The 14,626-nt window shown below is 45.3% G+C and overlaps 1 protein-coding gene across 1 annotated transcript in view; it reads left to right on the forward strand.

The window, feature by feature from the left end:
• The window catches only part of sphkap (SPHK1 interactor, AKAP domain containing), a 144,346-nt gene that overhangs the window by 19,535 nt on the left and 110,185 nt on the right, over window positions 1-14,626 (forward strand). The window contains exon 2 of the mRNA XM_078410280.1: window positions 7,751-7,865. Coding sequence (XP_078266406.1) covers window positions 7,751-7,865 — 115 coding nt within the window. The remainder of the gene's footprint in view (window positions 1-7,750; window positions 7,866-14,626) is intronic.

Consider the following 14,626-nt stretch of genomic DNA (forward strand, 5'->3'; position numbering starts at 1 on the left):
TGGTCTATAATTTCCCGTTTTCTCTCTCCCTCCTTTCTTGAAAAGTGGGATAACATTAGCTACCCTCCAATCCACAGGAACTAACCCGGAATCTATAGAACATTGGAAAATAATCACTAATGTGTCCATAATCTCTAGAGCCACCTCCTTAAGCACCCTGGGATGCAGACCATCAGGCCCTGGGGATTTATCAGCCTTGAGTCCCATCAGTCCACCCAAAACTTTTTCCTGCCTTATGTGGATTTCCTCCAGTTCCTCTGTCACCCTAGGATCTCTGGCCACTAGAACAGCTGGGAGATTGTTTGTATGCTCCTTAGTGAAGACAGATCCAAAGTACCGGTTCAACTCGTCTGCCATTTCCTTGTTCCCCATAATAAATTCCCCTGCTACTGTCTTCAAGGGACCCACATTTGCCTTGACTATTTTTTTCCTCTTCACATACCGAAAAAAGCTTTTACTATCCTCCTTTATATTATTGGCTAGTTTACCCTCGTACCTCATCTTTTCTCCCCGTATTGCCTTTTTAGTTATCTTCTGTTGCTCTTTAAAAGAGTCCCAATCCTCTGGCTTCCCACTCTTCTTTGCTATGTTATACTTCTTCCCTTTTATTTTTATGTTGTCCTTGACTTCCCTTGTCAGCCACGGGTGCCTCTTACTCCCCTTAGAATCTTTCCTTCTCTTTGGGATAAATTGATCCTGCAACTTCTGCATTATTCCCAGGAATACCTGCCATTGCTGTTCCACAGCCTTCCATGCTAATTGGCGTTTGTAGATCGCCTCGAGTTTGTAGGGAGTAGATGCGAAAGTGGGATAATGTAGAACGTGTGTACGGGTGACTGATGGACTCGGTGGGCCGAGGGGCCTGTTTGCATGTAGAATCTATAAAAGTAGACACTCTCACCCAAACTCCCCCAACTGCCCCAGCGCACTGCCCCCCACCGTCCCCAACACCAGGCACCTGTGTCCCAGCCAGACTCCCCAGGGCACTCCCTGACTCTCGCAACCCCCTCAGGTCTCTGTCCCCACTCTCCTCCAAAGCACAGCAAGACACTGCCTCCCACTCATCCCCAGCCTCCCCAGAGTACGATCCCTACACAACCCCCAGCTTCACAGGCATTCCCTCCCACTCCATACCCTCCAGCAAGCTCACTGAGGCTCCCTCATCTGCCCTCCCGACATTTCATTTTCCTCCATGTCCTCTCTCCCCAGGCTCTCCAGCTTGATATCTACATTCTGACCTCCCCATTCAACTGATCATTGCCCGATGCAGATCGGTGACCTTTTTCTAAACATTTGGTGACCCAACAAAGGGTTATGTCCCCACTTTGAAAACCACTGGTGAAGAGAATCAAAGTTTGATGAGAAAGGTCCTTCTGCAGTTGTACAGGGCCCTAGTGAGACCGCACCTGGAGTACTGTGTGCAGTTTTGGTCTCCAAATGTGAGGAAGGATATTCTTGCTATTGAGGGCGTGCAGCGTAGGTTTACTAGGTTAATTCCCGGAATGGCGGGACTGTCATATGTTGAAAGACTGGAGCGACTAGGCTTGTATACACTGGAATTTAGAAGGATGAGAGGGGATCTTATCGAAACGTATAAGATTATTAAGGGGTTGGACACGTTAGAGGCAGGAAACATGTTCCCAATGTTGGGGGAGTCCGGAACCAGGGGCCACAGTTTAAGAATAAGGGGTAGGCCATTTAGAACGGAGATAAGGAAAAACTTTTTCAGTCAGAGAGTTGTGAATCTGTGGAATTCTCTGCCTCAGAAGGCAGTGGAGGCCAATTCTCTGAATACATTCAAGAGAGAGCTAGATAGAGCTCTTAAGGAAAGCGGAGTCAGGGGGTATGGGGAGAAGGCAGGAACGGGGTACTGATTGAGAATGATCAGCCATGATCACATTGAATGGTGGTGCTGGCTCGAAGGGGTGAATGGCCTCCTCCTGCACCTATTGTCTATTGTCTATTGTCTATTGTACGTTTTCAGGCGAAAACGAAAGCTGATTGTTTTGAGGAAAGGAATTCCAGAGCATAGGGCCTTGATAGGTAAAGCCAGTCATGCTCATGGCAGAACAAATGAATTCAGGCTTGATCATCAGCCAGGAGGGAAAGAGTTCCCTTATATTGGAGGGTTGTAGTGTTGGACGATGTTACAGAGAAATGCAGGACAGGAATTTATGGGACAACATAGGGATTTGAAAACAAGCGATTAATTTTTAAATCGAGCCTTAAAGAACCACAGGGAGGATGAGTGCAAATTTGGACACAGGCACCCAAGCTTTACAAGTCCTCAAGTCTATGCAGAATAAAGGAAGGAGTGGCGAGGTGTATACAAGAACAGGTGAGTCAAGTGATTGAAAACGTCTGAAGAAGATATCTATAGAATCTGTAGAAGATAATTCAACTATTATTGGAATGAAGTCTGAAGAAGGGTCTCGACCCAAAATGTCACCCATTCCTTCTCTCCAGAGACGCTGCCTGTCCCGTTCAAAACGTCACCCATTCCTTCTCTCCAGAGATGCTGCCAGAGATGCTGTCTGTTGAGTTACTCCAGCATTTGTGTCTATCTTCAATGTAAACCAGCATCTGCAGTTCCTTCTTTACATTTCGTCAGCTCCACTGGGATTAAAAAATGAACTAAATATCATTGGTTTTTGCAGCAGAATTTCCTTTAAAAAAAACAAAACACGTAATCAGATTTTCAAGTAATGCTTGATGAGGTACCGTCCCTTGGTAAAGGATTCTATAAATAGCATTCTGCTCATATGCATATCTGTGATCAAATATAATTAATCACTTGTCAAGCTAAGCAGAATCACAGCACTTAGACAAGATCTGCACTTTCATACAAATGATTATGCAGCTGTCTTCTGCTGCTGTCTTCGTGACATTTGGCAATAGTTTGATTAAACGTAATGTGGCAACAATTAAGACCCACATAGCTAAAGTTCATGGATTAGTGTGTGTAAACAGTGAAGACATGAGGCCATCCAGATACAGTAATGTTCTATTTCACTTTAGCTGATCTGTGATGATTCCATTTACATTTTATATCGGCAACAATCAGGTTAGGTCGCGTTAATTGAACACAAATTGCAGGCAATATCTTCACTTCAGCGTGCATGAATGAGCTGGTGCTGTCATTCACGGTGGCTTCTTGTGTCAAATCTTCATTACGTCAGGATCAGTTTTAGCTGAACAAACCACACCTGTTGTTTTGCACAAATGGTTCTGTACTAAACTCAGAAGATCATTGATGACATGACATTGAACACTGGCACGGTGGTTTAGCAATAGAGTTGCTGCCCTGCAGTGCCAGAGACCCGTGTTCGATCCTGATCACGGGTGCTGCCTGTACGGAGTTTGTGTGTTCTCCCCGTGAACTGCGTGGGTTTTCTCAGGGATCTCTGGTTTGTAGGTTCATCGGTTTCGGTAACATTGCAAATTGTTCCTAGTGTGTTCACGATAGCTTTAGCAGGGATCACTTGTCGGTGTGAACTCGGTGGGCCGAAGGGCCTGTTTCCACACTGTATCTCTAAGCTAAACTAAACTAAAATATATTTTTGAAGGATTGATGAATTTAAGTTTGTGGGGAACTGGCACAAAACAGTAATGGAGACCTGGTGCAGATCAGCCACAACCTTATTGTCTGGCAGTCCAGGGCCTATCCCTACATCTGCTCCTAGTCTATTGTGCACGTGTGTTCTTGTATAAGCTCGGCATGATGCAGAAGGATCCATTTGGCCCATCAGGTCCATGCTAGTTCCCAAGCTAGCAAATCCAATTGTCCCATTCCATCTTATTTCTGAGTATCCTGATCTCATTCTCTGTCATATAAACTCTGCCGTGATCCCTCTCACTATTGCCTGATACAAAGGGGTAATTTAACCCACCAGCACCTCTTCAGAATGTGGGAGGAAACTGGAACATACAGAGTAAACCCATGTGTTTGTGGAGAGGAGAGGCAAATTAAGTGCTGTCAACACTTAAGATTAGGTTAAGAGCAGATCCTGGGGGTAGAGTTGGATTCATGGGAGGTGGTCTTGGAGGGGAGGATGCTCGTCAAACTGCGGAGCATCCTGGACAATACAGCTCCACCCCCTCCATTACACACTGGTCAACCTGAGGAGCACCTTCAGCAACAGACTGGTTCCACCAAGATGCAAAACAGAACGCCACAGGAGATCCTTCTTCCCTGTGGCTATCAAACATTACAACTCCTCCCCGTTCTGTCATGGGGTAGACTGACTCCCCCCCCCCCCCCCCACCCCCACCAAATCTTGCACATCCCCAATCCTTTCCATTCGTCACTTTAATTTCATGTTTCATGTGTTTTGTGTTTTATGACTGTTGGCAGATCAATTTCCCTCCTGGGATAAATAAAGTTCTATCGTATCTTATCGTTTAGTTTAGGTTAGTTTCGAGATACAGTGCAGAAACAGGCCCTTCGGCCCACCGAGTCCATGCTGACCAGCGATCCCCGTACTCTAGCACCACCTTACACTAGGGATAATTATTTTATCAAAGACAATTGACCTACAAACCTGTACGTGTTTGGAATGTGGGAAGTAAACGAGGCACCCGGAGAAAACCCACGCAGGTCACGGGGAAAACGGACAAACTCCGTACAGACAGCACCCATAGTCAGCATCGTATCTTGGTCTCTTGCACTGTAAGGTAGCAACTCTACTGCTGCATCACAGTGCCGCCCAAGTTGTTGTGAGACAGAGCTGTATCACTATGTAGAAGGTATAGAATTCTTTACAACAACAGATAATAAGAATCACAGGTTTATTCTGTTGCAACCCCTCACAGTGTGAATGAATCTACACTTATAGCCCAATGAAAGTAAAGCATATTGAATGGAATAGGAAGTCCACGGTCAATTAGAATTCTTTGCACTGATGGTAAATTCTAAGGTGATAGTTCAAGCACTGTAGAATAGAATGGGGAAAAAAAGTGGTTTGATTGAAATTTTACAGACTGAATGAGAAAGGAAATTGCACTGGTAATAAATTAGTTATTCCATTTTAGTGCGTGGACAAGATGCTGTTTAACACTGTGGTTAGAATCGTTCTCTAAAGTGAACAGATTTGTAATAATTATATCTGTACAGATGACCAGTTCCATTACTGAAAACATCCAAGAAAATAAAATGGATCAAAAACAGCTCGTACATTGATGGACGACCACAACTAAAGAGAGAAAGACTAATCTGGCAGTAGAGTGTGAGGAGGGAAGAATGGAAAGTCAGTGAGAGAGGGCAACTGAAAATAGGCAATGGATGTGGAGAGACACCATGAATGAATGCAGACGTTGTGAGTCAAGTTGGAGGTAGGGTGTTACAGTGGTGCAAGAGTTGCTGCTTCATTAACCCAGGTTCGATCCTGGCCACAGGTGCTGTGTGCTGTTGGCTGACACTCCCTGTGACTGTGTTTCCTATGGGGTTTTCTCCACCCCGAACACATGGTTTATTGGCCTCTGTAAATCATCTGTGTTGAGCTCTAAATAGTGGAATCAGGGAGACTTGGTACGGTATTTTATTTGTCACATGTACTGACAATGTGAAATTCGTTTTGTATACAGTTCAGTACAAGTATCACTGTCCATAAGCACTTAGACACACCTTAGACAAGCATCTCAGATACAGTAAAAGTGTATAGCAGTAGTACACTGAGCCAGTGTTAGAGTCACCAGTTTGGCTCCATTTTCAAGTCTCAGTTGTTGTAAGTGCAGGGTCCTTGATCTGACCATGAGGCCCGTTGTTATGGCGATGTTGCAGGGTCGGCTTGGCCAAGCATAGCCGTGGTGTCCTCCGCCGCTGCTCCACCGCTGTAGGCCACGTGCAGTCCACGTGCTCGGCCTCTTGAAGAGGTGCCCGGTTCAGCCGAGCTCCAGGATGTTGCAGGGCCTCCCGCGGCCCACTCCCCCATCGAGGCCCTGCACAGCCTCCCCCAGCCAGTACGACTCCCTCCACTCTAGACAGTGAGAATGTGAAGTGAATAGGTTGAAGGGAAAATTAGCGGGAGAGTGAATGGGTTTTCTCTCTGAGCTTTTATGAGCTCAATAAGCTGAAATAGTATCCTTTATGTTGAAAATAAATTTGAAATGAAGTCAATTAGTTTGCCTCTGCTTTCTTTTACCCTTTGCAGCGAACTGCACTGAGATCAGTGATGGCGGATGTCAATGGATGTGTTCCTTGTGTGAACGGCAAGCTCACAACTCAGTGATGTTGAAGCAGGGAAGTTGTGCTTCCTTTGCATTTTGTTTTAAAAGCGCCACTCAGCACCTGTTGGAAGGTAACCATATGTCGAGGAGTTCCAGGAGCAGCCCCCACAGCACTCTGGCCATCTGCTGTCAGTTGTAATAGTTAACATGCTCCTGTCTCTCCACCACATCCCTCACTCCTCACCGAGACTAAAGGGCCTGTCCCACTTAGGCGATTTTAAGGCGACTGCGGGCGACTAGGCTGCCGCCGACAGTTCGCCGGGGTGTTGCGGGCATGATCGTGAGGAGTCTTCCAAGAATTGTAGTGGATCTCAGCGCATCGCTGAGAAATTTTCCGGATAGAAATTTCTCGGCGAAACAGCTGGCTTGTCGCCAGGTATCGTAGCTTATTGCGGGCGCTGTCGCATGCTGTCCCCAGGTTTGCTAGGTTGTCGCAGATGCATTTAGAAGCACGTAATATTTAATTAAGTAAAGTCATTTGAAGGTACCATAAAATACTTGTGTTTAACCAATTTATTTACCGTCAGGACATTTGACAGGTAGATTGGAGGCGACAGTTTGACGGTCAGGTAAGCGTGGGAATTTTGCGATGTTTATGGCCATCCGCAATTACTTTTAAAGTGGGCTCCCAACCCAGATATGCAACCCAGAAACCAGATATTCATCTCCCGTACATTTTCATAGAATGCCCGCACTCCGCACAAAAATCCATTTAACCACGTTTAAAATTAAATTTCTTAATACTGCTATTAGTAAACTGGAAGTCAATCCAGTTTATGCCTCGTTACCGTGAAGCTTGGTTTTCAAGTAACCCGGGGAAGATGTTATATTTCAAAACTCTCAAATAATTACAGACTTGTCAGTGATTTCAGCGAAAAGTAGGACGCCGTAGAAGCATTGATAAGTGTGGGAATTTCGCGATGTTTCCGAAGACGGTGTAATCTCTTAGCCAGGGGCATTGTCGTGGTCATTGTCGTAGGGTTAAATAAAATTTTGGCGATCTGCTACGACTTTGACAGTCGCCGGTAGTCGCCTAAAATATCGCCGAAGTGGGACAAGCCCTTCATCATATACGCTGACGGTAGGAGAATGAACAAACTCTCTCCCTTAACTGAAGACCCAATGTTCAGACATCCTGCTGTTCCCCCGTTAACTCCCCGCTAAGATCTGTGCAATGGATATTTCTGCTGTCGAAAGGAATCGGAACAAAGTTCTGCCTCAAATGCTCCTGTTCTGGAATGGTGCTTGAGTCAAAAGTTAGGGTACTGAGCAATGTCAATGCTTCACTTACCCTGCAATGATCAGTGGATTGGAGTTATACGCAAAGTTAAAGAAGACCAATGCTTCCTGCAGAGCTATCAATGAGCAACTACCCCTCTGGTGTGTGTGTGTGTGTGTGTGTGTGTGTGTGTGTGTGTGTGTGTGTGTGTGTGTGTGTGTGTGTGTGTGTGTGTGTGTGTGTGTGTGTGTGTGTGTGTGTGTGAATGTCGTACTTAATGTCAATTTTTGTTGTTTTCTATTGCAGTAACATTGAAGCGTCACAGATGCATCAATTCTCAGAGCAAAGTGAAACCACAGCAGGCTGTGAAGCTGAGAGACCCACGGTTACTGCAGAAACCTCCATCACAGCATGTAAAAAGGTCAGTAATTTCACCACCTTAATGGTCAAACGCGGGAAAGAGGATAACGTAACTAGACACCTTGGTCGGCGTGGATGAGTTAGTCCGAAAGCCCTGTTTCCGTAGCCGTATGACTCAAGGACTCCACGATTTAATGATGATATGCTCTATGTGCGGCTTGTAATTGGCAATTACACAACTCCAGAAAATAAAGCATGGAATCTGACAGCTCAGAGGTAATAACTGGACAAAGAACTTTCTGCCAGTGGTCTGAAAACTATTACTTGATATTAGGCCAGTTATTCGGTGTGAGGATCACCATATATCATTGCCAAACTATACCAGTAATCAGCTGCCAAGCACAGAACCGCAATTCAAATCGAAGAAAACAACATTTAAAAAGTACCATGGGGAAATTTAATTGGAGAAATGAAATCTCTTTTATGTTTTATGTCATCCGGCATCTGCAATTAAATTATAGAATGCAGCTCCCTCTCCTTTTGTCCCGTCCCCCCCCCCCCCCCCCCCCCACTGACATCAGTCTGAAGAAGGGTCTCAACCCGAAACGTCACCCATTCCTTCTCTCCTGAGATGCTGCCTGACCTGCTGAGTTACTCCAGCATTTTGTGAAATAAATACCCTCTCAGCTACATGATCTCTTCCATTGGAATCCAATCTTTAACGTACTCCAAGGCATCTTTTATTATTCCATTTATTATTCAACTAATCCCTTTGGAGAAGTTCCAAGGCAGTCAATGTCTGCCTTGTATTAAAAATTGAGCAGGTCCAAAGCAGGTGGAGCCAGCAATAAGCCAGCAATGTCAAGTGGTGTAATGGTCACACCAGCCGAAAATACTAATACTATTTTTTTATAATCAGTTGAAATGAAAGAAAATATATGTACGATGTGAGATAGCAAAAAGGAATCAAAGTGCTTTTATTAAAAAGAAGCAGGATTCTACCCGAGGCCATCCATTATAAGATTCAGCAACAGTAATCTCCTCTCTGATGTTCAACTCTTGTATTCCTTTCTGAATCAAGTCTGGATAAAGTCTGGAGCCGAGACAATCTGACAGAATAGAATCTAATCATGTTGATAACTTTGATATAGGTTTGATGTGTTTGGGAATTAATGAGGTAGAACTTCCTTCAACAAGTTACCTTGGTTTCATGGAGCATTTAACTGCCCATACTTTGCATGCATTCTGGTGCAAGCGGACACAGGCAAACATTTTACGTTGATTATGTTTAGTTTGGAGATACAGCGCGGAAACAGGCCCTTCGGCCCACCGAGTCCGCACTGACCAGCGATCCCCGCACATTAACACTATCCTACACACACTAGGGACAATTTACATTTGTACCAAGTGCGTTAACCTACAAACCTGTACATCATCATATCATATCATATCATATATCTACAGCCGGAAACAGGCCTTTTCGGCCCTCCAAGTCCGTGCCGCCCAGTGATCCCCGTACATCAACACTATCCTACACCCACTAGGGACAATTTTTACATTTACCCAGCCAATTAACCTACATACCTGTACGTCTTTGGAGTGTGGGAGGAAACCGAAGATCTCGGAGAAAACCCACGCAGGTCACGGGGAGAACGTACAAACTCCTTACAGTGCAGCACCCGTAGTCAGGATCGAACCTGTGTCTCCGGCGCTGCATTCGCTGTAAAGCAGCAACTCTACCGCTGCGCTACCGTGCCGCATACATCTATGGAGTTCGAGAGGAAACCGAAGATCTTGCAACCAGGAGCTAAAGCTGGCCTTGGGGATAGTGCATTGGTGCATGGCAAAGCAGATCAAGGGGATAGGGGACTGAGGGTGGGGAGTGTGTGGGTGAGAAGCTACCCATACAGGGTGCATGATCTGTACGTGGTCTTGCCGATGCAGAGGGGGCCGTACCGAGAGCACTAAATGAGGTTGGAGATGTTACGAATCTCTGCCTCATCTGGCGGGTCTGTGTTAGCTCCCTGGATGATGGTGAGGGAGGAGGAATAGGACCAGGTGTTGCACCTCCTCCAGTTGCAGCGCAAAGTGCCTGGGGACGGGATGGGTAGATGGGGAGAGACGAACGAACAAGGGAGTCATGAAGGGAGTGTTCCCTGATGAAGGCAGGAAGAGGTGGAGAGAGAAGATGTGAATTAGGGTGGGATCCCGTTGCAGCTGGAAGAAATGAAGAATGATGTGCTGGAGAGCAAGGTTAGTGTGGTGAAAGGTGTGGACCAAGGGAACTCTGTATCTGTTCTTGAAGGAGGTGGGATGAGAGTGGAAGTGTGGGAGATGGAGGGGGTGTGGGTGAGGGCTTCATCAACCACATGAACGTGAAAACCACATCTCCCAAATAAAGAAGGATATATCAGATGAACTGGAATGGTAAGCCTCATCCTGGCAACAGATGATCCTAGGTTCCTGAGCCAGCTGCAGATGAGACTGTAAAATGGCACCAAAATGGCGCCTCTTGTATATATGGACTCAATGGGCTGTTCTGTACAGACTGTACTGACTGGAGTGACTGTGCTTATATACACAGATAGTCTTGCTGAGCTGTGTACAAAACATGTATCCCACTGTACCTGGTACAGGTGACAACAAAGAAACCATTGATCATTGAGATGAGGTAGAGATGGAGATACTGAGAGAAAGGGATAGAATCCGACGTTGCCTTTGAGTTGAGACTGCGGATTCAAACTCGCTCAGTTAGCTTCCATATTCCCTCACGGAATTCTGTCTTCCTCCAATGCGTCAAGGTTGCCACCTTCAGAAATAATGGTCGGGATTTCACAAGTTATTGGCTGCCTGATCTACTGTAAATACTTGTAGCCAGAATGTACCCTGTCCCTTTGCCTTTCCTCATCTGCCAGCAGCGTTTTGCAGTCAGCTTTGTCTGGGTAAACGTTATCAGTGCACGCTGAAAACCTTGTGATCCTGACGTCAGTGGGGGTTTGTGAGCTCAGGTTAGGAGAAAAGTGAATGAACGGCACTCTGAAATGGCGAAAGGAAAGCAAACATAAGAGAGATTACAGATGCTGGAATCTTTGGCAAAACACAAGGTGCTGGAAGAACTCAGCGGGTCAGGCAGCATCCGTGGAGGGGAATGGACAGGCGACATTTCAGGTTGGGATCCTTCCTCAGACTGATTGGAATAGGAAGGAGACAGCTAGAAAAGGGAGGTTGGGGCAGGATAAAGCCTGCCAAGTGATAGGTGGATAAAGGTGATGGGGAGGTTTGATGAGCAGATGAGTGGAGTAAGTGGTAAAGAGGTGAAAATGAGATAATAGGGTGACAGATAGGAGAGGAGAGAAAGAGTGAAATGGAAGGAGAGGTGTGGGGGACGGAGAGTGGGGAATGGAGAGAGGGTGGATAAGGGAAATGGGGGACTCAGAAATGGGAAATAAGTGTACGGGGGGGGGGTGAGAAGCTGGGTGACAGGGAGATAGTGGGAGATATGGGAGTGCACCAGGGTGGGGGTAGGGGGTATGGGAAAGAAAGAGGTGGTGTGGAAGTTATTATTACAGTTGAAGAATTGAAAGTCCATACCTTTGGATTGTAAGCTACCCAAACAGAATATGAAATGCTGTTCCTTCACTTTGTGTGCAACCTGTCTCTGACAATAGAGGCCAAGAACGGAAATGTTGGTTTGGAAATGGGAATGGGAGTTAAAATGATTAGCAACTGGAAGATCCAGCGGGCCTTGATGGACAGAGCACAAATGCTTGGTGAAACGGTCTACGCTTGGTCTCGCCGATGTAAAGGAGGCCATTTCGGGAACCCCAAATGCAGTACACAAGGTTTGAAAAGATGTACATGAACCTCTGACTCATCTGGATAGGCCACAGGGATCCTGGATGGAAGTGAGGGAAGAAGTGTAGGGACACGTATCCCATCTCTTGTGGTTGCAGGTGAAAGTATTTGGGGAGCAAGTAGTTTGGGTGGGAAGGGATGAGTGAACCAAGGATTTGTGGAGAGAGTGGCCTCTATGGAAATCAGAAATCAAAGGGGACTGGAGGATAAGGCGGGTGGTGGAATTGTCGGGGAATGACGTGCTGTAAGTAGAGGCTGGTGGAGTGGAAGGTGAGGGCAAGGGGAACTGAATCCTTGTTCTGTCTGGGGGGGAAGGGGAGCAAGAGCGGAACTGGAGGACACAGGTGAGGTCTTCATCCACAACAGCAGTGGGGAAACCACGTTTACTGAAGAAAGATGGCATCTCGGATATCCTCAGTATCCACATCTTGGGCACAAATGTGGTGGAGATGGAGAAATTGAGAGTAGGAGATGACGTCCTCACAAAGAGACAGGGTGGGAGGGGGTGTAGCCATGGTAACTGTGGGAGTCAGTGGATTTGTAGTAGACGTCAGTATATAGCCTGTTCCCTGCGATATAAATACCATTCTTCATATATGTCCTACCCATTATGCTTATTCACTGGAAATACCATTAAAGTGAAATCTCTCCCAACAACCAATCTAATCACCTTTTCATCAATAATGTTAAAGGGCATGGAAAATGAGATTACCTTCAAGCAGCTTTGACTTAAAGTTAACTTTTGATTTCACAATCTAACCAAGATCAGCATGCTCTCCCAGCTCCATGAAACTTCTCTGGTCCACTGCATCTCCTCATTGATTCAGTACATTAAGATTTATTTTTATGAGAACTGAACACTGCAACCTGCAGTCATGGTTTTAACGTACTGCTAACCAGGGCCAGTACTGCTGCTTTGCTATATTTCTCTCGAACCGCGCACAGTGATTCATTTTCTGCGGCTATTATTAGAAACAAATTTAGCATGCCATTAATTGGTAGTGCAAATTTAACACACTGTTGACCTCATAATGAGAGGAGCCTGGAGTGGTGGAGCACAGACTCCTGCAGGTTTTCTGTTTACGTAGACTAATCAGTCGAGTGGTATTTTAATTTAAGAAAGCAGCCAACAGTCTCGATGCTAACCATTCTAAATTCACAAAGGTTTAACGTAAATCCCTCTTGCAATTATCATGTTTCCCTTCTGTTTTCAAATCCTGCTGTCTCTGAATGAAATCATGTTTAAAAAGGTGTCCATGTGGGCTCCATGCTCTTTATCTAAGCTTTCATAACAACATTAGGAGTGGGGCGGAGTGGGAGTGTCAGTCGGTTCCATGGGTCTCCTTCATTAGTCTATAAGATGATGGTGGATTCAATCTTGGCCTCAACATCACACCCCCCCCTCCCCCCTCCCCCCTCTGTCACTGTACTCGTTGACTCCCTTGACGTTCAAATGCCTGTAAATCGTGACTTGGAATACCGTCAAAAGATGAGATTATATCAATATTCTGTTGAATAACCTGCTCCCCCTCCAACTGTACCATCCCAGGCCATGCTTCCCTGATGGGCCCTTAAGATTGTGGCCCAATCTGTTACACCTGCACAAAGGGTCTCGACCCGAAACCTCACCCATTCCTTCTCTCCAGAGATGCTGCCTGTCCCTCTGAATTACTCCAGCATTTTGTGTCTATCTTGACTCTTGGCTCTGATGAATAAACGTATGTGTGATATGAAAATTTGGAGTCAGCGAATTCAGTGGATTCATAGTAAGCAATGCAGAGTCTGGTGCTAACGAGGACAGGAGGAAGTGCATCAGGCAGATTACACTGGCAGGTTTATGTAGAATCTTCTTGGGTAACAGGGAAACCCTGATAGTCACCTAACTAGTTTAGCAAAAAAAACTTCGATCGGATTGTAAGGCATATTAAACAGGGAATGTTAAAAGGGAATAAAATGAGTTTCTTAAGATGATACAATAAGACAAGTATTTAGTTAAAAGTACCAAGGACTTTGGTTAATGTCCCTATTTAAAAAAGCCACAAAAATTTGAAAAAAAATATTAAAGTGGCACTTTTATAAAGTTACTGTATTACTCTATACCTTCCTTACACCACTACTTCAGGCAATCCAACCCAGATTACAGCATCTCAGTGTGCGTACATTCCTGAGCAGAGATAGCACCTGAAACATTGATTAATAACCTTTGTGTCTACAGATGCTGCTGAATTAGAACGGAGATGAGGAAGAACTTTTTCAGTCAGAGAGTGGTGAAGGTGTGGAATTCTCTGCCTCAGAAGGCAGTGGAGGCCAGTTCGTTGGATGCTTTCAAGAGAGAGCTGGATAGAGCTCTTAAGGATAGCGGAGTGAGGGGGTATGGGGAGAAGGCAGGAACGGGGTACTGATTGAGAGTGATCAGCCATGATCGCATTGAATGGCGGTGCTGGCTCGAAGGGCTGAATGGCCTACTCCTGCACCTATTGTCTGTTGTCTATTGACCCAGTATCTGTTTTGCTGTGGTATGGTCTAGTTTACTCAGTCATTTCCTGTTCCTGCTTCATATGATCCTATGTACAGTACTGGTTGCATGGGATTTATTCTGTAGTAAGGAGAATATATACGCTAAATATCACCTATTTGGGTTTCCAATTAGTGCCATTGCTGAATTATCAGAGCTTAGAAATATAATAAAGATTATGCTCAATTTGACAATGGGCATTGACTAATGTAGAATTGATGACACTGTGCTTCCCTTGTTGAAGATTTTACCACAATGCACAACATTTATCTTTGACATGCAAATTCAATGGGTGGCTACATTGGAAGACATTAACATCTATTTTAGTTCCACTTATTACTATACCACATATGGAGAAGAAGCTCACATCATCTATCTCATAGATTAATATCACTTTCATGTGGATGGTGATTTCGAGCAGTGGAATTATCTTCTTCATGAGGGAATGCAAG

This window comes from Rhinoraja longicauda, chromosome 13 (assembly GCF_053455715.1).
Source record: "Rhinoraja longicauda isolate Sanriku21f chromosome 13, sRhiLon1.1, whole genome shotgun sequence".
Taxonomy (NCBI): domain Eukaryota; kingdom Metazoa; phylum Chordata; class Chondrichthyes; order Rajiformes; family Arhynchobatidae; genus Rhinoraja; species Rhinoraja longicauda.